This window comes from Akebia trifoliata, chromosome 16, assembly GCF_017979445.1.
Source record: "Akebia trifoliata isolate Shusen 1 chromosome 16, ASM1797944v1, whole genome shotgun sequence".
Classification (NCBI taxonomy): domain Eukaryota; kingdom Viridiplantae; phylum Streptophyta; class Magnoliopsida; order Ranunculales; family Lardizabalaceae; genus Akebia; species Akebia trifoliata.
Window position 1 is genome coordinate 32,041,036 of NC_141390.1, and position 23,808 is coordinate 32,064,843.

Genomic DNA, 23,808 nt, shown 5'->3' on the forward strand with positions numbered 1-23,808 from the left:
TTTTGCCTTAATTCTCAACTTGTATTGAACTGGCTCAAATGCAAATAATATGTAATAGGAGTTGGTTATACTTTACAGACAGATTTACCTAACAAACCTAATTGCTGTATTTTTATTAACAACTCCAAAGGAACCTTACTTTGTGAAGTTTGTTACCATGGTGTGGGGATCCACACTATAAAACTCAAATTTATGCGGTTAATTTGTTACTTAACATATGCTAGAGTGGATCTTAACTGCATCAATTTGTGGCATCCAAGAAAAAGATTCTAAGAAATGAAAAAAAAAAGTTAATTTTCACCATTGAATTTTAGTCTTAAATTCGGGAGTTTGGTAGCCATCCATTCTCAATACCTTTGATCAAGCTCAAAAACGATTTTTCTTTGAATTTTTTTCTTTTAAATCTGAGTTTTTCCATGAAATCTAGAAGACTGTGGTGTTGAGTTTCCAATTTGATAATCCATTTGAGCCCAACAACCTTAGTAAGATTTCAAATCTTACTAAATTAGTCATGCTAGCCTTAGTTGACCCCAAATAATTCACTTAGTCCCTTGGGCCATTCAACAATCATTGAAAGGGATTGTCTGGGTGGTCAAACCTTTTTTTAATTTTATTGGTTTAGTGGGACAAGGGTGAGGATTCTTGACTCAGATCAATGTTAATTACTTTTTTAATTATGAAAATGCCCTGGCATATAACATTAATTTTGTAATTCATGTGCAAATGCACATTCCACGCACTAGTTTATGTATTAAATTGATACTAAATTACATTTGATTTTGAGTCTTCTTTTACACATGGAGTTGATGTGTGATAGCCAATATGAGACCAATACGAACATCCACAACCAAACTCTTCTGACTTAATGAGGATTCAATGGATGGTGGCGCATTTAGTGAATTCATACAATCAAGGATGGCTTTTTTAGAACCTTTAGCGATAACATATAATCCACGAAAATCATGTTGAGTGAAGCGTTTTGCAACTGCATTGAGACCTGACATAACTTGTTCATAATCACTTGAACAAATACTAAGGCGTCGTTTTAGTTCAGGATCGGTGATATTTGGAAGGACGGAATGGATATAGTAGTTTGTGCTTGTAGCATCGTCCGAACATAAAATGATAAAGACATTTAAGAGGCCTTGAAGATCTGTATTGTCTGCGCGAGTATCGGAACTTAGAATGTTGACACATAGATTGGGATCGTCGGTCTTAGAGCAGAGTTGGTTAAGTAAGACCTTAGTTACCTTCATAGACACCATTGCAAAGGATGGGTCCGAGAATTAAGAGAAACCACAGAGAGAAAGAAACGAGTATATATGGACTATAAAAGATATAAGAGGCCATTCTTTGCTTTGTTGTTTTTATGGAAGTACACAAACATATATAGGAGATTCTTTTACACTAGTTATGATGGAAGGGTTAGGTGAGATTATTTCAAGATTACAAAGATCTTTGTAGATTAGAGGGGTGATCGATTGTAAAGCTTACTAAATAAATGCAGAGATTAAGATGTGAACTAAGACTTTGGGCAAGTCGAATTCGTTCCACAGGGACAACTTGGATTCAAATGTTCAATCGGTTAAAATAAAAAACAAAGTTAGAAACAGATTGATTTTAAAACAGAATTGATTTGTTGCAAATTAGAAATTGAAAATTAACAATAGAAAAAAGAAATTGAAACTAGTGAGAAAGGGCTTAGAGAGCTCAAGTCTACCATTGCAAGTCATCCAAAATGCTAATTAATTCTAAATATGACTCAATCCACGTAGCAAGTCATTGCTCGTGGATCGGAAGATGATTCAATGTATCAATAGATAGGAAAACACTCTTTTTTGTTCTTAAGGTTTTTTGGGGAACTCCTTCGCATCCTAGGTAAAAAATAGTGTATAGAGAGAAATAGGCTCTTTTATTCCATCAATTGTAATGAAGAGAGGGAGGAACTTCCATAAATTATTTGTAGAGAAGGGTCAAAGAAAAACAATACATGGGATATTTTACTTATAGTTTTACTTTAAAATGACCCATTTTTATAAGTACATTATACGTGTGGAATTTTTAAGCTAAAAGTCATTGTTTAAAGAGTGTAAAATGGGCTATGACACTTAGTAGAAGTTTAGGAGAAGAACTAAAGAAGTATTGTGGTGTCAGAGTGGCGTAGTGGAAGCGTGTGAATCAATAGATTCGATAGATCGTGTTTAATGGAACATTTAAAATCTATTTGAATCAATATATTCAATTGATAAACAAGCAATAGCTTGAAAGAAAATAAAGTATAAAGTTAAAAAAATAATTAAAAGAGAAAAGATAATTGAATTGATTATTAATTGATTGATTTTCTAATTTTCGGATTTTGAGCTCTTTATATAGATAACTCCATCATAACAACTTGTAATCCTACTAAAATACTAAAAATTAATATTCCTAACCTATCTATAATATAATACTAACTTTCTAATCATATTAGAACTCAAATTGGAGACTTCTAAGTACTTCTAATTATAGTCTAAATAATAAAAATAAATTTAAAACAAATTAGAAACTAACAAGAAATTGTACTCTTAACATAACTATGAAATAGAAATCCTACTAGAAATAGAAATAGAAATAAAAATAGAAATATAACAGAATTAGAAAACTACTTAGAACTATATATGTCCTACATCAGGCCTCATTTCTTTGAAAAAACTCGTCCTTGAGTTGATCTTGAAGGTTGTTTTTTTTTTTTTTCTATTCATCCTTTGCTCTAATCCACTTCCAGTGATATCCATTCTTCAAACTTAGATTAGAGAATATAATTGACCATAGCTTATGATCAGGCAAAATCTTCATATAAATATTATTGTTTATCTTCTTCAAGAGAAACTTGATCTTATTGTAAATTCTGGTGGGAAAACGATATTTACTAGGATAAACCATGACCAAGCCTCATTTTTCATACTTCTTGAATCTTCTATCGACACCGATTTTGTACTTGTTAGTAGAGGTTTCAAGGTTCCTTTTCACTTGTTTTTTCAATCTGTTATGCTCTTTTAGACTCATTATATAATGGAGCAATTTTTGGAAACTTGCACCGGATACCAAATCGATGTGGTGTTGGATATTTTCCATTGGAGGCAATAAATCCGACAATTTTGAAGGAAGAACACGAGAAAATTCCTTTAGGGGTTGCATTTGATGAGAAACTTGAGTAAGAGGGTCTCGGTTGGAAGGTTGTACTACCATTGGGAACACTTGGCTTACTTCCTTTAAGTCCTCGTTGATGTTAGTAGAAACAAAACATGTTTCATTTGTGATGCTCGAGTTTCTCTAGAAGAGTTATTAAGACTTTTGGGTCGACTCAACGTGTTGTGAAGCTATACCTCGAACTCCCAATTTGAGAACAATTATATCAAACAAAAACCAAATAAACCAATCTGTTTCAATGGGTTTCCAGATCATAAAGTAAATTTGCTTGTAATTAGAAACTACCAACATAGCTAATGGCTAGTGATACACCGATGTTAAGCTAATGATAATGATCTGTAGCATTGTTGTCTGCTCTTTTTAGGTGGGAAAAGAAAACAACACAAGTGTGGAAGAATCATTAACTACCTGGAATTATCACCACTACAGACCTCTGGACCATATTATAAATATGGGGAGTACTATCCATGCAACTCCGTGAGGTGGTTTGAAGTACTCATCTAATATCTCCTATACACACCACCTTCTATCTCTTTTATCCTTCCTCACAAGTTTTCCATCTCCAACGCTCTCTTCACAAGTCCTTATACCTCTTAATTATATGAAAACCATTTGTCTATAAATCTTTGAATCCCCAGTCAGTCTTCTTTTATATATTTCCTGAAACAGTAGAGATACTATCTCCGCTCTCCATGTTATTCTTTGCCTTGGTTCTGAACCAACTTAGTATTGATACTGTTTTTGTATAGTTAGCAGTTGTTGAAGCAATTTTCCAAGCAAAGTTTGAAATAAACCAGAAAGGAAAGAAAAGGAGACACATAGTTATACAGATCGATGATTTTGTTACTAAACGCTGTCAATTCACATAATTATGCATTAGTATCACATATTAGTATGAAGAACATTGATCAAGGAAAATGGGAGACAAAAATTAATATCAATACAAAGAATGGCAATGCAGGATTCTAACACAATTTTGTAAATAATATAATCCTCTCAAGTTCTCATGACCAAATCACTACAACATTTTTGGTCTACAGCGGCGGATTTTTCCGCTGCTAAAAGGTAATTTTTCCGCTGCTAAAAGATATTGCGGCGATGAGCAGCGAAAATAAGATCCGACGTACTTGCCTCGGTCGCTAAATGTAGCGGCGGAAAATAGGTTCCGCTGTTAAATGTAATATCTTTAGCGGCGGATATAAATATCCGCTGCAATAGATCAAATTTTCAATTAATAGAATATTCAACATATAGCGACGGATCTTAGTATCCACTGCTATAGATAAAATTTTAAGTTAATAGAATATTCAACATATAGCGGCGGATCTTCATATCCGCTGCAATACATAAATTTTAAAATAATAGAATATACAACATATAGAGGCGGATTTTAATATCCGCTGCAATAAGTTACTTAGGAACCGTTAAAAACCGTTCCAAATCTGCATTTAAATATATAAAAAAAAAAAATCTTAGACATCAATTTAAAATCCGATGTCTATAAGATTGATGTTCTAAATCTGAGATTTTAGGCATATATTACAAACCGATATCTAAACTATAAAAAAAGAATTAAAATTTTAATTTATTTTTTTTCTACACACCTATTACCAATAGTAGAATAGAACTAGTTGAGAGGTTTCATACCCTGTAAAGAATCCATGAATAATTATTATTTAGCTTCAAAATCAAGCTAACTACACATGGAGCAAAAAAGTTTTGTAAGATGTTTCATTCATCAAAAGGTAGTTCAAATAGAAATGATGGATACGGCAATTCTTTTAACATGGCACGTGGGATGAAAAAGTTAAAAATGAAACAAAAAAGCAGTAAACGAGGCAAAATATCGGTGTATGATAATATAATGGGTTGAGTACAAAAGAGAATGAGAAAGATATTTACAAACTTAACGAAAAAAGAGTATAATGTTTCTTCAATAAAAATATCATTTCTCTCTCATTAGAAAGTTAAGAGTATAAAAGTTTTGATGATTAAAATAGAATTCAAACTAAATAGTGGCTCGGTGGATAGAACAGTTTAAACATTTTATATATATCAAACTATTAATGCATGGAGCAACTAATTAAGATCTGTCATTAACCAATATGAAGTTCAAATAGTATTGGAGCTAAACAATCTTGGTGGACAACACATTAAGATAATTGTAACACAAGTCATCTAGGGTGCAACTCAGGTTGTGAACTGATCAAGTAATCTGACATCAAAGCACATGGAATCACCAGAGAGAGAGAGAAAGCAGATAACATAATCACGAGGACTCGCTAAGAGAGCAGATATTGCATTAAACAATATTTCAAAGGAATTGAAGAATTATCTAGGTGGTCAAATAAGTGAGATGCATTTTCAGAAATAGAGGGAAGAGATAGAGAAGAATGACATGATTAAAGCATTTTCATAAATATATCACATATTTGCATCACCGATGCAGTACAAATGAGGAACCTACGTATTAAAGCACCATATCAGTAATTGTTGGAAACAGATATCAAAAACTGCAAACTCATTAAGAAAATTTATCACAGACCATATTGCCATCTTTATCAGTTATTTGCATCCGCTCATCAACAGGAACAAAACCCCGTTGTGCAACACTAATTTTTCTAGTAACAAACATTCAGAAACATGTGGATACTACCAAACAATGATATAATCTGTATGAAATGATATTAAACAAAATCGGCAACAATGATCACCGATAAGAGAATAATGCAGATAGAGACATAACAGGCATAAGAGAATGATTGCTTTCTAAATGTACTTTATGTGCATATATTATTAAATTGGATAGGGATTTACAACTTTGCTTTCTCCAATAGTCTTGTTCTCAGCTCCTCTACAACAACAATAATGAACTCTTTAGTACTCAAATATTGGTCCCTGGTAACCCTGCATAAAAAAACAGGAAAATATTATCAAAATCATAGTTGATAAAGTAAAAGAAAAAAATCATAGTTAAAGAATTGTGACCATAGTTAAAGATTAAATCATAGTTACCTTGCCCCATGAACCAACACATCTTTTAATGAAAGGGGAGAAATAGCCTACTTTTGAGTTCCAGAGCTTTTAAGGGGAAGAAGTAGCCATGGATCCTGACTAGGGAGTGTGCATAGTGTATTTTTTAGGTGTAAACTTAGAAATCAATGTAGAAACAAGCACTTATTTCTGTTGGTTATTGTTGGTGGCTGAATTCAGTGTCTTAGTTATAAAAACCTTAAAAAATGCATAGGTGATTGATTCCATCATAATGGCAATTGTATAAGTGAAAAATTTATACTAAGTACAAAAATATATTAAGTGACAATAGAAAATGACAAGTTCTACCACTCACCCTCATCCTATGGCAGGGTCATCTGTTTTAGTTTTCCCTCTAAATCACCATAGATCTGCAACAAGGACTACAACTTTAAAAGTGGATCACATAGCATACTTATGATCATGTCCAATTTATGCAAGCTCACATATCACTTGACAAATGGTGTGTTTATGCACACAATATATGTGCACACACGCACGTACACATCAAATCACTTTGTTCAAGACTCTATCAGGTGTCAATGCATCCTAAAGATATATCTAATGATCAATACACACCCATGTCCTAAGTAACTTCGAGCTTAGGCTTGAGCATCTAAGTCAATAATACATTACTTGTTTACATTTGACTAAAACTTATCTTTCATTGATCATTGTTTTTGACAAATGAAACATTGGTTATGCTGAACATTTTCATAAGAAAAATGTTAATATTATCCCATTAGCCGATAACCAACAAAAATTGAAACTGACTATGCTACATCAATGTCTACCTATTTAACCTGAACTAATAGAAACATAAACCATCTTACATAATAGGTCCTATGCTCTGGTTACATCGATAAGGTGGGCTTTCTTCTGCTTCAGTCCCTTCATCTTTCTAATCTATAAAACCACAAATGGGGATGTAAAATATAAATATGGTCAACTCAATATGTAAAAGAGACTAAATAAGCTCAAGAAGAGAAGGAATACCTGAGTATGAGCCAAAAGACGAATTACAGAACAGTACTTCAGTTTCTTCAGCTAGGACTGAATATCTTTCTTCCCTTCTTCAGTTTCATATTTCTTTGAATACTTGGTGAATGCCTTCTTCTTCAACTTACACCAGTCCTTGTAAAATCTCCTCTTCACTTCCTCATTAAGATGTTGAGCCCAAACAGTGTTCAAAGAACAAAGGCCACAAGGAGTTTTCACATAACCAACAACTCCAACGATAATCATAAGGGTGTCTCTATTATAGTCACTGCCTCACGTGTTTCTTTCTTGTGAAGCTCTATGTTAAAAGAAAGGAACTTGTAAGTACAACATAGTAAGTAGTACATGAACATAATTTAGAAAGATATATTATAAAATTCAAGAGCATCATCAGCGTCAGAATGAGTGGGTCTTGGATCAAGAATGACTATAAATGAGAAAAGGCTCACTTGATCCAGGTTTATCAACATCTCTCACAATGTGAATCAACCTGTATCCCATAAATGCAATCAATCTACAAGGTTTTGTTGGGTCATCCTTAGGAAAGGCCCTCACTGCATGAATCCCATTGAGCGAGGAGTTAGAAAGTAAAAAGTGGCAACCTTGTCATAAAACAATAAACAATAGATCTAGAATCTGTAGAAAATGTCCTTGTCACTGTTATACTATTCGTGAATACCCTGAATATTATCAATTAAAAGCATAGAAAGGGCCACAACCACAAAGATTTCCTTGTAAAATTTACAATATTTTCAAGCAACCATGTTGCGACTCCATGTGCCTCTTTTGTTCAGAATTTTACATATGACAAAACTTCCCAGAAGTTAGGTGATATATAAAAATTATTCCATTAGAAAGTTCTCTGAGATCTTTACAATGATCCACATGATAAATATGTTTTTCAAAAGTTATCTTCTTATTTTAAATATAAAATTGTTATGAATCTTTTCTAACATCACGCATTGAAACTTGACTTTTAAAAATTTTACAACCAACAATGGTTCGTGCATGATGTTTTATTATGACCAACTAAGAGATAGTGTAGGAGCAGTTTGGAAAAATGCGAAAAATATGAATGGCTAAAGGGCCATTTTCTATGCCACTACAACATGAACGGAAATTACCCAAAAAGAAGTTATACGATTAAGAGATATGATAAAAGAATGCGTGGAAACGGTTAGTAAATCCTAGGAGACTGAAAAAAGAGAAATTAATTTGAAAACAAGCATAAAAAAAATAAAATAAAAAACCAAATATTTTATAGAGAAAAGGATGTACCTCCATAATAAGCTGCAGCACAACCACTACAATAAGGTGTTATTGCACCAAAAAGACATGAATTGAACACCAGTGTTAGTGCTGCCAATACACCAGGCAGACCAGAAGCCAAGTGCATGGCAAGAAATGAAAAGTACAAGGCTCCAATATGAGCTGCCTGACTAGCAAATATATAGTGGATGAAGAAATAAACTGCATGAAGAACAACAAATGCTGCTGGCCAGCTCAATGAGAAAGATTGGAGGCTCTTGGCCACACACACTATGTGAAAAAAGCCCATATTTGACGATCTTAGCCCAACCATATAATGCATAACTAAAAGAAAGAGTAGAAGGGACAGTTTTATACGATGGCTTAAATCTTTTATTCAAAACGTACCTATGACACTAAGCCACATTTGAACAAGAACTAGACTCCATAGTGCAAATGAAATTGGAGTTAACATTTATAGAGAGAAAGCACATTTCCCCTATAACAGGGCAAATTGTATTTTAAGACCTCCATATGAATTTCAAACAGAAAATGGGTATAGCCATGCAAATGAATTCAAATCACAGTTGGGGCTCATTAAAAATAACATCAGCCATGTTTCATGTTCCATCCTAATGGGCCCTAAATAAAGTTTGCTAGAAGCCCAAGAGGACCACATAACCAGAAAATTATAAGCTCAAACATGAAAGACCTCTAGTTATGTTTTTAGAAATAAACTCCACTAGGGGAAAATACATATTCACACCAATTGGAAGAAGAAATGGCATACATATAATGTTTGACCATATACATTTACCTCATCCACACAGAAATGTGATGGTTCATTTGCCAGTTCAAGGACACCTTTAGTGCAATTGAAAGGTCGAACTTCAATGGCACGATGGAAGGCAAGAAGGCATGCAGTATCAAGAGGCACTGGCCATGGACTCGATTAGGAGTTGATAAGCTTCGGGGACTGTAGTCTGCAACCTCACACACTCCGCTAATGCAGAACATCAGCATTGGGATCTAAATACCAGGCCAATAAGAATAGCATTGAAAATCTAAAATCCGCTTTACGAATGTAAGAATATCGATCAAAAGGCATCATGTCAGATACCTTGTATCCATGTCAAGCACCAAGAAATGTGCTCATAGCTAAGAAATGAAGATGATAACTTTGGAAAAGAGTGTGTAATCGAGAATCCACAAACTATTGAGTGAAAGGCATAAGCAGGTCATAATATAATGCCCACCAAACACATAAGCAGTCCATAAAATACCCTCAATTAAAAACAATACATTTGGTATTTCAGAACCATGGCAATGATAAAACTAAGCAATTTTGGATGATGGGGTCTTGTTCAAGTATCCACTGAATGAAAGGAAGCTAACTGAAAACATAAAATAAAATAAAAGAATTAATCTCATTTAGACAGCAATATAAGGCTTCTGTTTCACAAACATTTCGATAAGTAGTAGTACCTAATAAGGAACTCCATGAAGCTATCTATGGCTTGGCACCTCTATTATAGATACTCACATACTTCTCACAGTTGAAGGAATTTTATGAAAATTTAAGAAATTTTTAGCTATATGTTATTAGATCTTGTGAAGACACTATGAAAGACGTTACACAGGTATATGTCACCCCTTCATTAATGACAGTCCTTCATATATGGAAATGGAACGGATAGTACAACTATGCATACACACACACATGAACACATACTATGTTATTGCATATATGCTCCAGCATTAGATTTTCCCATCTATTACCCCTATTTTAAAATAAGAGTAAAAAAAATAAACAAAATTGCAATGAAAAAAAAGCACACCTTGCCAGACATCATATTAAAGGAGACAATATGGGAGACAGTTTCTTGGGAGAATATAACAGGTGCATATTCATAGTGGATGGGTGAAGGATCCAACTTCTCAAGAATGTAATCTTGAACTGGGGATTGGTCCTCTGTCTTCATTTTCTTTATCGTCCATTTGTGCAGCTTCTCAAATTGCTCTCTCAGAATGCAGAGCTTTCAAAGCGTAAGCAACTCCACTAGTTAGTGGCCTTTCAAAACCTGTTCTTTCTGTATACGCTGCAAAAGTTTTTTGTGAAAAAGAGAGAGTCAACATCATAATTCCTACAATACAATATTGAAACCAAAGACATGCCAACCTCGATACTCATCTACGTAATTACGGGCAAAGGGTATTACCTAATGCTTCATGACTCTTATCAGTTAATTTTATTGGGTCTTCACGATTCCTACCTAAAAGATCTGAAAAATGAATGAAACCAAAATTTGGGTTAAAAGATAGAATAACCTGATTAATTGTGGAAGGTTGAGATGAGAATGACCAAGGCATGGACAAGGTTTATGCTTACATTGAACTGATCTTGCAACATCCCGGCCCTCTCATCACACATGTTGGCAAGCATCTCTGTCCTTTACAAAATTGTACTCTTGTTTATGAATCAAAATAACCATATGGACCCAATCACCCCAGACAAAAGTGACAATATAGAGCTTCTACCTCTTTTCTTTGTTCATCATCATGACTATCATGGTACAGCCTCAATGGCTAACTTGCCCAACACAAAACAATATCATATTGTTTCCTGATATTCCTATTTTTTTCATATATCAAAATCATTTTTCGATAACCTTATTCTCAATGATGTCAACACATTGTCCTTCACTCTACCCCTATTTTGCATACCTTTTTAGCATTTTTATACCTTTTGAAGTTTTTCTCAATCTATTCATTTGTTAATTCTTTCTCACCTCCTCTAGTCCTTCACTTCACCCCTCTTTTTGCCTCCCTTTTTAGCATTTTTACACCTTTTTGAAGTTTTTCTCAATCTATTCCGTTGTTAAACAATTTTCTCACCTCCTCTAGTCCTTCACTTTACCCTTCTTTTGGACTTGACAGCTTTTTGAACATCATCATTCCACCAAAAAGCTTCCCTATGTTAAGTGACTTCCCCCTTTGATTCACCAAAAACCTATTTCTTTTTTCCAATATATTTGGCTACTCCATCATACATATCAGACAAAACAAAAAAATCAATAGGACTAGCACAACCCATATATGATTTTTCCACACCTAGAGACAAAATCATAAAAATGGATACCATAAATATAGAGATTGATGGATGACCAACAAATACAAAGTTATCTTGGCCTTCTACGCCATAGAGTTGAACAGATTCTTCACTCTCTTAAAAACAACACTTTTTTTTTGTACAAATCACCACGAAAGCAGGAAAGGTGAATATGTATTCTTTAAGCCCTGATAAGTAATAATACAAACAAGCATGTCCAAAAGGTTTAAAAATATGACTAACTTTCTTAAATATTTTCATATAACATAAATACACTAAATTTTAGATAGTTAATCATTTTCTTTTTTCGAGTAAAGCTGTATCAGGCACCCCATATTCGTATATATACCTATAAAAGTTTCCCAAGTTAGATAAATGACAATGAAAAACTGACTATTTTAAAAGATGAGTACATTCATATCTGATATAAAAAAGAAAAAAGTAGAAGACAATCAGTGTAAAATTTTCACGAGGCAAATCCATAGGAAGAATTACTTTGATTCCAATATTGGAGAATACTTATAAAAAATATATATATTGAAATAGAGTTTGGTCTCCAAAAGCAAAAATGAGATGTTCCACTCTTTCAAGCCCAACAAAAAATCAACCTGATTGGTATGTTACAATGTTAGATTTCACTACCAAAAAAATGCTACAATCAGACAGATAACGTTAGCAGATGAAAATGCTCAAATCCAATGGTTCTAAACAACCAATAAGTCTAACTTTTGTGCATAGTTCCAATAAGGGGTGTTCCAAATATTAATATGGTAGTGAGTTTGAAAATATTTTGACACTCAAAAAACCTTGAAATCTCTTTCACAATCTCAAAAATTAGATCTACAATCCTCCATTGGAGCCATAAAGGGCAACAACAATCCAACACAAATTCAAATAATTAATAATAATAATATAAAAAAAAAGAAATGGGTTTAACAAATCACAATTACATGAAGAAATCCAAATAAGAAATTGATGGAACTCTAGGGTTTGAAATGTGTGTCGTTTTAACAGATTGAATCCATGGGTGTTGAAGGATCGGATATAAATCGATGGGTTTTAGAGTACCAATTGCAAAAAATGAAAGATCGAAACGAGAGAGAGAGAGAGAGAGAGCGAGCTTACCAGATGCTGCAATCCAGCTTGTAGAAGTAATCGTGAGCACCAACAGCAGAGAGAAAATGAGAGTGAATGATAGAGACAAAGGAACAAAGGGAAAAATGAGAGGGAAGAGGGAAAATGATTTTCGCGCCTCGTTCTTTCCTCGCTCAAATTTATTTTTCCCGCAAGATTTATACAGACGGATGGTTTTCTCCGCTGCCATTTGTAGATAAATGGACGGATCCTCTGTCATATTTCTTTTTCCCTCAATTTTTTTACAGACGGATAGGTTTCTCCGCTGCCATTTGTAAATAAATGGAATTTTTTGCAATATGAATGGGACTCTGTTGTAGCGGAACCATTTATCCGCTGCCATTTCTTGTTAAATGAAATGGGTCTCTATTGCGGCGGAACCAATCATCCGCTGCCATTTGTAAAAATTTGAATATAAATGGATCTCTATCGCGGCAGAACTAATCATCCGCTGCCAAAAACATGAAAATGTTATAGGTATTGTTGCGGAAAATATAATCCGCTATTATATTAAGTTTTAAAAAAATGAAAAAACTCACTAAACAAAGTTTTGAATGTAAAAAAAAATCAATTTTTTAGTGGCGGATATATCTTTCCGCTACTATATGTATGTGAATTAGCAAGTGAATTTTTTTCGTATGCGCAGGCTCCTATAGCGGCGGATAAAATTATCCGCTGCAAAAAAGAACTTATATAGCGGCGGATAAAATTATCCGCTGCAACAAAGGTACATATAGCGTCGGATAAAATTATCCGCTGTTATAAACCGCCGCTGTAGATCAAAATTGTTGTAGTGAATTAAAACTTCTTTTTTTTTTTTTTTGCACTCCTTTTAATGTACATTGTCACCCTATTAAATATTTGTCGTCTTTCAGTTTTGATACCGACAACATCACCTATATGAGTTTTGGTTCTTTTGAAAGGTAAGGTGGAATCCCATTTCCCCTCTTTTCTGTCTCTTGGTGTTGAAGCGTACTTTAGGTATGTAGGTATTAGGTAAGGTGGTGGTATTAGTAGTGATAATTTTTATATTGTAACCTTTTAATCATCTGAAATACATGATTTTTATAATTTTCTCTCAAAAATATGATAGAGAATTTCTCTTTAAATTCAAGGATGTATACAAAACTAGTTGCTTTTAGAGAAGATCATGTATTTTCCTGTAGAAAATGAAGCAATACCTCTAAGATCCATGCATAATTAGTGTTTTTACCATATCATCCCTATCATTTTTAAAGCCTTGAAATGGGTTAGGTGATCCCCTCTTCCAAAACAAGTTCAGCCTGAGTTGACATTTTTCTAAAGCAAAAGAGGTATTTCATGGTTTTTATAGTAGAGAATCAAAGAATGCTTATCGATTTAATTGGAAATGACCTTCTGTAAATTAAATAGTAAATGTGCAACACCTCATTGTACAAAAAGATGGGTTCAATTGATCTTTGAGCTGTATTTTCATGCCATGCATCATGTTCTTTAGAGATATTTGGTCACATTTGATGAAGGCAGATTACTTCCCCATTAAAAATTCTATAATGTCGTCGTGACTAAAATTTCTTTTGACTCATTTTAAGATGAGATGAACTGTTGCCTTATTGAACAGTTTTTCTATCTTTTGATCTTAATTCTAAAACATCATATTATGAGGTTCTTATGGCTTTCACTTCTTTGTCAATCTATTAAGTAGGGTGTTGGGAGTTGAATGCCCCGGTATATGTTTGGTGAAGAAGACAATTATGACTATGAATTCATTGCAAAATATAGTAGAGATCAATTAAAGTTTCATTATAGTTTTATTCTTGCCCCATTTGGGGAGATTATGTAGTAGTAATCAACATGAGTAATAAGAATAATAATTCTAAATATTTTATTGCTTAGCAAAAAAAAATGTTTAAATATTTAAATCTGATACTCTTATACATATTATTCTTATTACCTTCAACCTTTTGATTATCTTTATAAACATGATTATGATTATTTCCAGTACTGTGATTTCATCCATGAGCTGCAGCAAACATAATTGGCTGATTGTAAATAATAAGAATTTAAATGCAGGTAAAGCATAAGCAAAGATCAATGACTGAGACACCTTCTTCAGCAGCAGCACAACCAGCAGCACCAAACCAAGTTCTAGCACCACCAAAGGCCATGCCGACTGACTCCTGCTGCTATTCTTGGGGCACTACAGGAGCAGATTTTGGACAGAATACCAAGGTGGTTGAAGTTAATGCTAGTTCTGTTGTTCAGTTATTTTGTTGTGTACAATATCGTGCACAATAAGCACCACAGAAAATACAATTTTGAGTGCTAGCCGGATTCTACTGTTGCACTTGACAGAAGCGGTGACTTCACCTCGATGGTTAGTGCTGTGGCTGCCACACCGAACAAAAGCAAGAAGAAGCATTGTATAATTATTGAGTCCGGCTTCTACCGAGAAAATGTGGAGCTCAGTTGGACAAAGAAAAATATTGTTTTTATGGGAGAAGGAATGAGCAGGACAGTGATCACGTCAAACCGCTCAGGCCTCAAAGGAGATAAGGCAATCATTAGTAAGTTACTGTCTTTATGTTTCATTTGTTTTCCTATTTTGACATGTCTAGACTAGTAGTACAATAGTATGTGTAGTAATGTGGGACATGTAAGACTAAGATGATTATTACTTCTATTAAGAGTAATATTAGCCTTAGGAGGGATTGTATAATCTCTATAAAACATAGGGCATAATTTAATTTGAATCTGTTCAATTATTTTTTATTTATCCAATTTCAACACCGACCTTCTACACCTCTGCTATTGAACAGTTTTTATCCATCACATGAGATGCATTCACACGATAATCCCTTCTAACTTGTCCCTTCTTTTTTTTTTTTACTGAAGGCTATAGGTGATGGCCTTTTATTTTGGGACATGGCATCGAAAGCATCCTTCTCATAGAAGAATAAGTTTTTTTTTTGTTTTTTTTTTTTTTCTCTCTGAGATTAGTTAAGATAATCAAGATTATAAATATTTCAAAACATAAAGTGCATGTACTAATGATTTCTTTTCTTTTCTTTTTTTCAATTTCCATCAAACATTTACTGATGCTGATCATGATTAGTCATGTCCAAAATGATCAGCATGTCTCTTTTGATTGCCTTCCATCTACTAAAATTAGATATTAGAATCTAAGTTTAGATAAGAGAATGTCTCTAGTGCAATGTTCAGAGTGAGCTGAGGAGAATTGATTTGGCTTAATTCATTTACATGTATATCTCTCTTTTTAATATCTTATTTCAGGAGATATTTCTATCTTAATATCCAAAATATTTGGATGATAAAGATATGGATCTTACCTGGTTTCGTCCTTTTAGTGGACTTATTTGGCTTGGGTATTTCTCTCTGTAAATATCTATATTTTGAAGACATTTATTTTATTGCTCTCTCTCCTTATGAATACTATTGATTACTTTGAAAAATAAAAGAAAGAGAATAGAAGAAACTAAATAATCCATTATACCAACACAAACTGTCTGAGATCCTAACTCTACTTGGGGGACTAATCACTAGAAAACATATATCAGATAAATTTCCATTTATATCTAGAAATAGTGATTCATAATTGTTGATATGGATTTGTAAAACAAGCGTCCTAGTTATTTATTTATGATTCAATCAAGGAGGATAGTGGATCCACCCACCTACTTGTGTAAAGTTCTTTAGTCTCTACCTCAACTTGCTGTTATTCTGAAATATACCAATAATGATTCCATCAAATATACGCTCTATTATCACTATAAGAAAGATTAATCACCAAAAATAATATAAATCATAAAAATGGTATCTACTTAATGCTTTTTATTCAGGCCTTACTCATGTAAAGTAGGCTACAAGTAAAATAAAAACAAAATAAGTAAGTTATATATGATCATCAAACTTCATCCACAATCACCAAGATGAGATCAATAAGAACAGCAGCATTATGATTCTTCTCTGTTAACGGTGAATCTACGGGCGGTGCCTGTCCCAATAACTGTCTACAATTATCAAGAGTATTTGCTGAGGTTCTTGCATTAGTCCTGACTTCTGTGTAATCTTTATCTTTGTAGCTTTCTGCAGCAAAATTAAGAGTAAAGAGAACTCCTATATAAATATCGGAACAACCAACGAACCGTTGCTTTGGGTAAGGATCATCGACAATAGGAAGCAATGAAGTTATATAGTTAGAAATGTCTGATGCATTGGTAAGGGCTAAATTGATAGAGACACCTAGGAGGCTTTGAAGATCTGAAACGTCGGTACGAGGATCGGAAGTCAGAACGTTGAGACACAAATTTTCATCAATAGTCTTAGAGCAGAGAAGTTTAACTACTTCTTTGGTAACCTGCACAGACACCCTTGCAGAGATTGGGTTGAAGAAGAGAAATAGTAGTAATAGAAGAGAAGAAAGGGTATAAGAACTATGAAGGAGAGAAGAGGCCATTATTCTTAATATCTTTTGAATATGGGATGATAGAATTGTACACTATAATTTATTCGCTTTTATAACTTTTGTATTGGAAAGTTTCCTTATTTATTTTAGGATTGTGACGTTACTTTCAGATTTTAGGGTATTCTTTATACCCCAAACGAGAGATCCTCCATTTATTGATTCCTGATAATATGACTTGCCAGGTGTGATACTCAAATGACTCCATGACGTGGATAAGCTTGGGAACCATAAATCTGTACGTCTGGGGATACATGATTCCCTCGGGATACATTTTTTTATGGGGAAGTGCAATCTTGTATCCCGAGGCGTTCAGATCTATTATACCCGAACTTATCACGTCATGGAGTCATTTGAATATGCCACCTGCGGAGTCATATTATCACGACTCCAATTCATTTGATGATTTCGTTCGTGTGGGTGTAGTTGTTGCAGCTCGTCTACCATTATATATTTCCATTTTTGGAATATATTTTGACCCAACAAGAATTCTCCCCAACCTTTTATGGTAAGAGGTCCAGGTTTGCTATTAGGTAATATAACAAAAAAGCACATAAACGAATCCAACATTCGTTATTTTAGATTTTTTTTGTTATTATTACCTTTTTAACCCATTAATTAATTAAAATCAATACCAATCCACTATCACTCTTCTGTTGATATTTTTCATTTTTAATCATTCTCCTTATGGGTATCTTGCTAAGCATAAATTCTAGAGATTCCTAAAAGTATCTAGTACTGTGCAAGTTGTTAATTATATAGAAGACTAATGTGTAAGACAGCGTTCAGATCTTAAAATCACTACCGAAATATACCTTCTAAGAGAGAATATAGTTGAAGTATCAATATATATTTTTTTTTTGGAATGTTTAAGAATTTAGTCGTCTGTGATATTTAATAGTCAGGCTAGCATTTGTAAGATTTCAATCTTATTAAGGGTTATTGGCCTCACATGGAATTGGCAATCCAACACCACAACCCTTTTACTTTGAGTGCTGATTTTTGAAATCAACCTAACAGGAAAACTCAGGAAGTCACTGATGTGGCATGGGCAAAGAACCGTATATTCTATCCCTTGGGATACACAACTGATCTGCCATCTGCATTTGTGTATCTCAAGAGTACAGTTGTGTATCTCAAGTAAAAGAATCTATGATTCTCAACGCAGGGCACATCGGTGAGTTTTGAGTCTGGCTATCACGTTAGAGTTCAAAAATCATTTGTCTTTTACTTTTTGTAAATATTTGACATAAAGTGATGAATTTCTATCTCAATTTGACAAAATAACTCAAAAAGTCACTAATGTGTCATGTGCAGGAACTCCCTCACAATACACAACTGCACATGTTTAGGGGTATGTGCAATTGTGCATCCCAAGGGAAAATATCTGTGGTTCTTGCACATGTCAGGTCGTTGAGTTTTTGAGTTATTCTATCAGTGTTGAGTTTGAAAATTATTACCTTTTGAGATATTCATATGTTTACAAACTGTTGGCATATCGCTTGACCATAGTCTTCTCTTATAGGCTGAAAAAAATGATTTAAAAACTTTAATTTTTTTTTTCTTTCAAAATCTACCATCTTGAACCTTTGGAATAAGATAATGTTAATCTTGATGTTGATGTAACTTATGTAAGTGACCCACTTTGTGATGCTTCTAAAAAGGGATTTAGTATTTTTTTTTTTTTTTTAAGAAGTCTAATTTCAAGTCCAAATATCATACTTGACATTGAGAATCAACTACAAATCCAATGTTTAGTTGTTTGTGAGAATTCACAAGGAATTGGAGAGAACTCAAATTCTAGTACTTCGACAATTTCCATTCAACTTTAATTGGATGGTGTAAATCCTTCAGTAGGCTTGGTTGTCCATTGTGATCATGTAGTACAAATCCAGGGTTAACGAGAGGTCTATCCACTTTGAAAGTAGACGATTCTTGATCTAATATAGTTGGGACTACACATTCAATTTGCAAATTGGGATAAAGTGAAGACGAAGATGATTCTCGATCTAATGTTGTGGGACTACACATTCGATACAGTAATTGGGATAAAGTGAAGACGAAGTAGGGTATTTTGCTTTATGTATGAATTGTATGATCTTAAAAGATATGTTTTTGTTTGATTCTTGTAATTCGATAAATTTTCCAATTATGCATATTTGGCAATTCTATTTCATTCTTCTTCTCATTCAACTCATGTCATTGGGGCATTTCAGATTTGAAATTGGTGAACTTGAAATTATACATTTAGTTTCAGATGGGGTTCTAGGGTTGTTTTGTTAAAAAAAAGATATGCTATTCTTTCTGTTGTCCTATAAACTTAAGATTTCTGTATTGTGGATAATTGTGATTTGTTCCATTGAACTCTTTTAGGATCTGACTAGGGAAGTTATGGGTACTAGATCTTGATTATTTGCCCAGTTCCAGGGAATCATTTTCCCAGCTAGTAAAGATGAGTAGGTTTTGTAATATTTATGATTTGTAGTTGAAGATCTCTCACACTGTATTACAACTACTCGAATTATACCAACAAAATATGAAGAGATGAGAGAGAGAGAGAGAGAGAGAGAGAGAACATGCCGATCTTTCGTCTGATTTGTTGGTCAGGCGATTGTCGGAGCTTTGTTGTAGGTAGAAACTTGATCAACTTGGTTTTAGAATTTTGTGGGACAACAAGGTGGTGCATGGCAAATTGCTTACGTGGCAGAAAATATAGAGATTTGTGTTATTAATCAAACGGTTACCAACCTCAATCGCATGGCTCCCTCCCAGGAACGAATGTGGGAGAGCAGGACTCTTTTTTTATTATTATTACCCTCTTAACCCATTAATTAAAATCAATACCAATCCACTATCACTAGTCTGTTGATAGTTTAAAATTTTAATCATTCTCCTTAGAGTTGTGCTCGAGTGAACCGCGGGGGCGGAGGGGGGGGGGGGGGGGGAACTTAATATGGTGGCACACATGTCCGTAGATGCCTTTTACTCGTATCTCGGAGAAATGCATCTATGAGCATGCGCAGGCCACCACGTCAAGATGTCCCCCATTGAGGTCACTCCAGCATTAATCTTCTTGATGTGGGTGTCTTGGTAGGCATAAATTCTAGAGATTCCTAGAAGAGTCGTGATGATTGCATGCGGCCTTAGTATGCAGTTGGGTATGCAATTGATGTGTCAAGGGCTCAAAACCATAGATTATTTTCATCGGGATACACAGGAAAAAGAAGTGCAGTTCTATGCCCTTGCCACGTACCCAACCCCGTGTATTCATCATTATTCTTCCTAGAAGTATCTAGTACCATGCAAGTTGTTAAATAGAAGACTAGAGTGTAAGAGAGCGTTCAGCTCTTAAAATCACTACTGAAATATACCTTCTAACAGTGAATATAGTCGAAGTATCAATATTTTTTCTTGGAATATTTAAGATTTTAGTCGTCATAGTCAGACTAGCATTAGTAAGATTTCAATCTTACCAAGGGTCGTTGGGCTCACATGGATCACCAAATTGGCAATCCAGCACAACCACCCTTTTACTTTTGGTAAAGATTTGGCATAGAGTGTTGATTTTTGAACTCAATCTGATAGAATAACTTTAAAACGCACTAATGTGGCATGTGCACGAACCGTCAATTTTTCCCCTTGGATACACCACTGCACATGTTTATGTGCATGTGCAATCGTGTATCCCGAGGGGAAAATCTATGATTCTTGCACATGCCACGTGGTTGAGTTTTTGAGTTAGTTCTGTCAGACTTGTCTTACATTAATGTAGAAGATCATTACACTTTGAGATATCCCTATGTTTACAAATGTGTCACCGTAGTTTATTAATGTATGTTAGACATGGGATGTCCAAACACAAGAGTCAGAAGGGCTTATTTGTAAGTTAAAATATTTTTTGAAGATTTCATGGTAAAAGGATGATATTTTTCTTGTAATTCTGAAAATTGAGCAATGTGATTCATGATTTGCAATCATCCTTATTTTGACCAAAATAACCTTAATTATATTAAGTTTAAATGTAAAGGTGGGATCATTTATGAGATATAAGTTTTGGGGTCGAATCCACTTACTCTCAATATAGTAAAGATAATAAAAATAAGAATCTATTATACTAACTTATTTAGTTTTTTATTTTATGTTCTCTCCCACCTGTACAAAGAGAGTTCTTTTCTCTTATGCAGGGGCGAAGTTCTTTTCTAGGGGAAAAAATATAGTTAATGGTAAGATTGTCAACTTTGAAGATGATTGATTTTAGAGAGAAAATTCAAGAGTTTTTATTAGAAGTTGAAGAAGAAAGGACACTTTGGTCATTTCTTGTTACTCTAAGAGAAAACCAATATCAACGACAGCAATTTCGAAGTCGCAATTTTGTTTTGTTTGTTTCTTCCAATGGTTTTCCTTTGATTGCAAAGAAATGTTATGTAGGCGATAAGCTTGATCTTCCACATTTCAGATTTCTACCCTATCGAGGATCTCCCTCTCGCTGTAAATTTCATTTATATCAAAACACCTTTACTTAGCAAAGAAAAAACTAAAAATAAAGAAAGAGCAAGGTCAAAGTGGCACATGTCATTAGTCTGAAAGCACACAACAAAATTTTGGCGGCATTATTAGCTCAAATTTATGCAATTTCACAGCAGTTTTGCCTAACATTATGACAGTTTTTTACGGTCACTAACTTCAACCATTAGGAGGTAGTAAGGCTTTTAGAGGCTGTTTTAAACCACCGTTATTTGTGTTTAAAAAAAAAATTCAAATATACGATGGTTTATAATTGCCTCTAACTAGGGTTATCAATAAGTCGATTCGGTTTGATTCCCAAGAAACTTAGAATCATAACTATTATATTTAGTTCAATTCCAATTTTTATCAATTTTAAATCCGATTTCAAAATAAATGGAAACATAACCAAAACTGCCAAAAATCACAAGTACCCTTCGATTACAATTCTCAAAAATTAATTGAGAAAAAATGTATTTCAAATAAAAAAGAATACCTTAAATCATCTATAGTATGAAAAGAAATGATAAAATAAATTGGTTCCGTGTACCCCAGGGTACCCATTGGATAGAATTGAACATTTCTAGTTCCTATTGATTATATTTTATTTTAGACCCGACTCTAATCAGTTCCAATAAAAAGGGAATCAGAATCGGAATTTTTGGTTCCAGTTCCGATTCGATTAAATGGGTGCCCCATTGAAACACCTACCCCTAATGTTATTTTATTTAAAAATATAAATCTTATCACAGGTATCAAAACCAGTCCTAACGTTTTTTCTTTTTCTTTTAATTTGTATTTTTAAAATGAAACATGCACATGATAAAGAAATCAAGAATTCCTGAACATCCTACATCCATGAGTTTGTATACGTACGTAACAATCAATCATCTTAGAGGAATTAGTTCTTATCAAACTTCTAATGTTATATGATTGAAACAAAAATACATTTAACTGTAAAAAAAGATGGATCTCAAGGCAGACACATTTAATCCAACCACTGAGCATATGTTTTTTTTTTTTTTTTCAGTGACCCATTCTAGAGATGACCTCCTTATTAAAAACTCTAGATAGATGAGTTGGTATCATACATGTGTATGATATGGGATTCAAAACACACAATTTGTGTTCTGGTTTTAACAAATTATGGTCCCTAGCAACTACAACTAATCTATGTAAGAACGTATGCCTTCTTCACAATTAATTTGAAAGACTCTCCAACCAACTACAGAAATTCGATGATTTAGTACTTGAACCCAGACTTGCTAGTCGATTTGCCACTTGGTTTCGCACGAAATTCCACATACATGCCAACAAGCTGTGGTTCTTATAGAGCATTTGGGATCAAATCTAAACAACTTCAATAAATAAACTTGAACTAGCTTTCCTTTTCCAATACTACCCACATCACTACAATCATTGAACATTACAACGAGGATGAATTCCCTAGGTCTAAGCCCAGAAAAATGCATCTCCAAAAACAACCGGTGGTAGAGGGGTCACAATGTGAAAAAACCCCAAATTTGACCAACTAAGGGGTTGAATTGACGTCAAATTTTTCGTTGTCAACTTTTTTTTTTTTTTTCGACAGGTCGAAATTGACAAATTAATGAAGGATGGGAGAAATTCAATAGCTCTAAGCCCTCAAATCTGAGAATATCAAGAATTTTGACGGTCCTAGACAGTCAGAATTCAATTTTTAAAATTCGTGGGCCTTGGTCTATCAATTTTTTCTGTCAAATTTTCCAGTTTTCGCATAACGGGTGTCTCGGTTATCAAAGATAGGGGGCATGGTCAAATGGCATTACATCAGTTTGAGGGGTATGTAAAATATTCACCAAATTATACGAGGATGTCTAAATCAGCCAAAATATTGGGGAGGGAGGCACAAAAATTGAAAACAGGAATAGGAGAGGAGGCAGCAAGGTAAAGGGGCATTTCCTCATTTTGCATTTTGAAAAGACTAATGATAAATCGTCACAGCAAACATACGCGGTCTATGTATACACGGCTGAAGTGGCAATGCACATGCAGAACCGTTGATCTTTTCCGCATGTATCTTGAAGAAAAAGTTCTATGGTTCTATGCCCTTGCCACACCAACCATGTACAGACTGCTTATGTTTTGCCGC

General features: G+C 33.9%; 1 protein-coding gene and 1 pseudogene across 2 annotated transcripts; both read right to left on the reverse strand.

The window, feature by feature from the left end:
- Positions 1 to 791: 791 nt before the first annotated feature.
- On the reverse strand, positions 792 to 1,265 carry LOC147383648 (pectinesterase inhibitor-like). The gene has a single exon (XM_086427324.1). The coding sequence runs from the start codon at positions 1,263 to 1,265 to the stop codon at positions 792 to 794; it is 474 nt and encodes a 157-aa protein (XP_086283450.1).
- Positions 1,266 to 6,102: 4,837 nt separating this feature from the next.
- Positions 6,103 to 11,700, reverse strand: LOC147383649 (large ribosomal subunit protein uL3y-like; annotated as a pseudogene). The gene is made up of 7 exons (XR_015173952.1): positions 10,859 to 11,700; positions 10,689 to 10,751; positions 8,500 to 10,568; positions 7,671 to 7,775; positions 7,219 to 7,519; positions 7,056 to 7,128; positions 6,103 to 6,593 (listed from the first exon to the last, which is right to left on the reverse strand). The product of XR_015173952.1 is annotated as a large ribosomal subunit protein uL3y-like (transcript).
- Positions 11,701 to 23,808: the final 12,108 nt, after the last annotated feature.

Excerpts from the sequence above, each read along its gene's own strand:
- LOC147383648 (XM_086427324.1), bottom strand. The coding sequence starts at position 1,265 with ATGGTGTCTATGAAGGTAACTAAGGTCTTACTTAACCAACTCTGCTCT.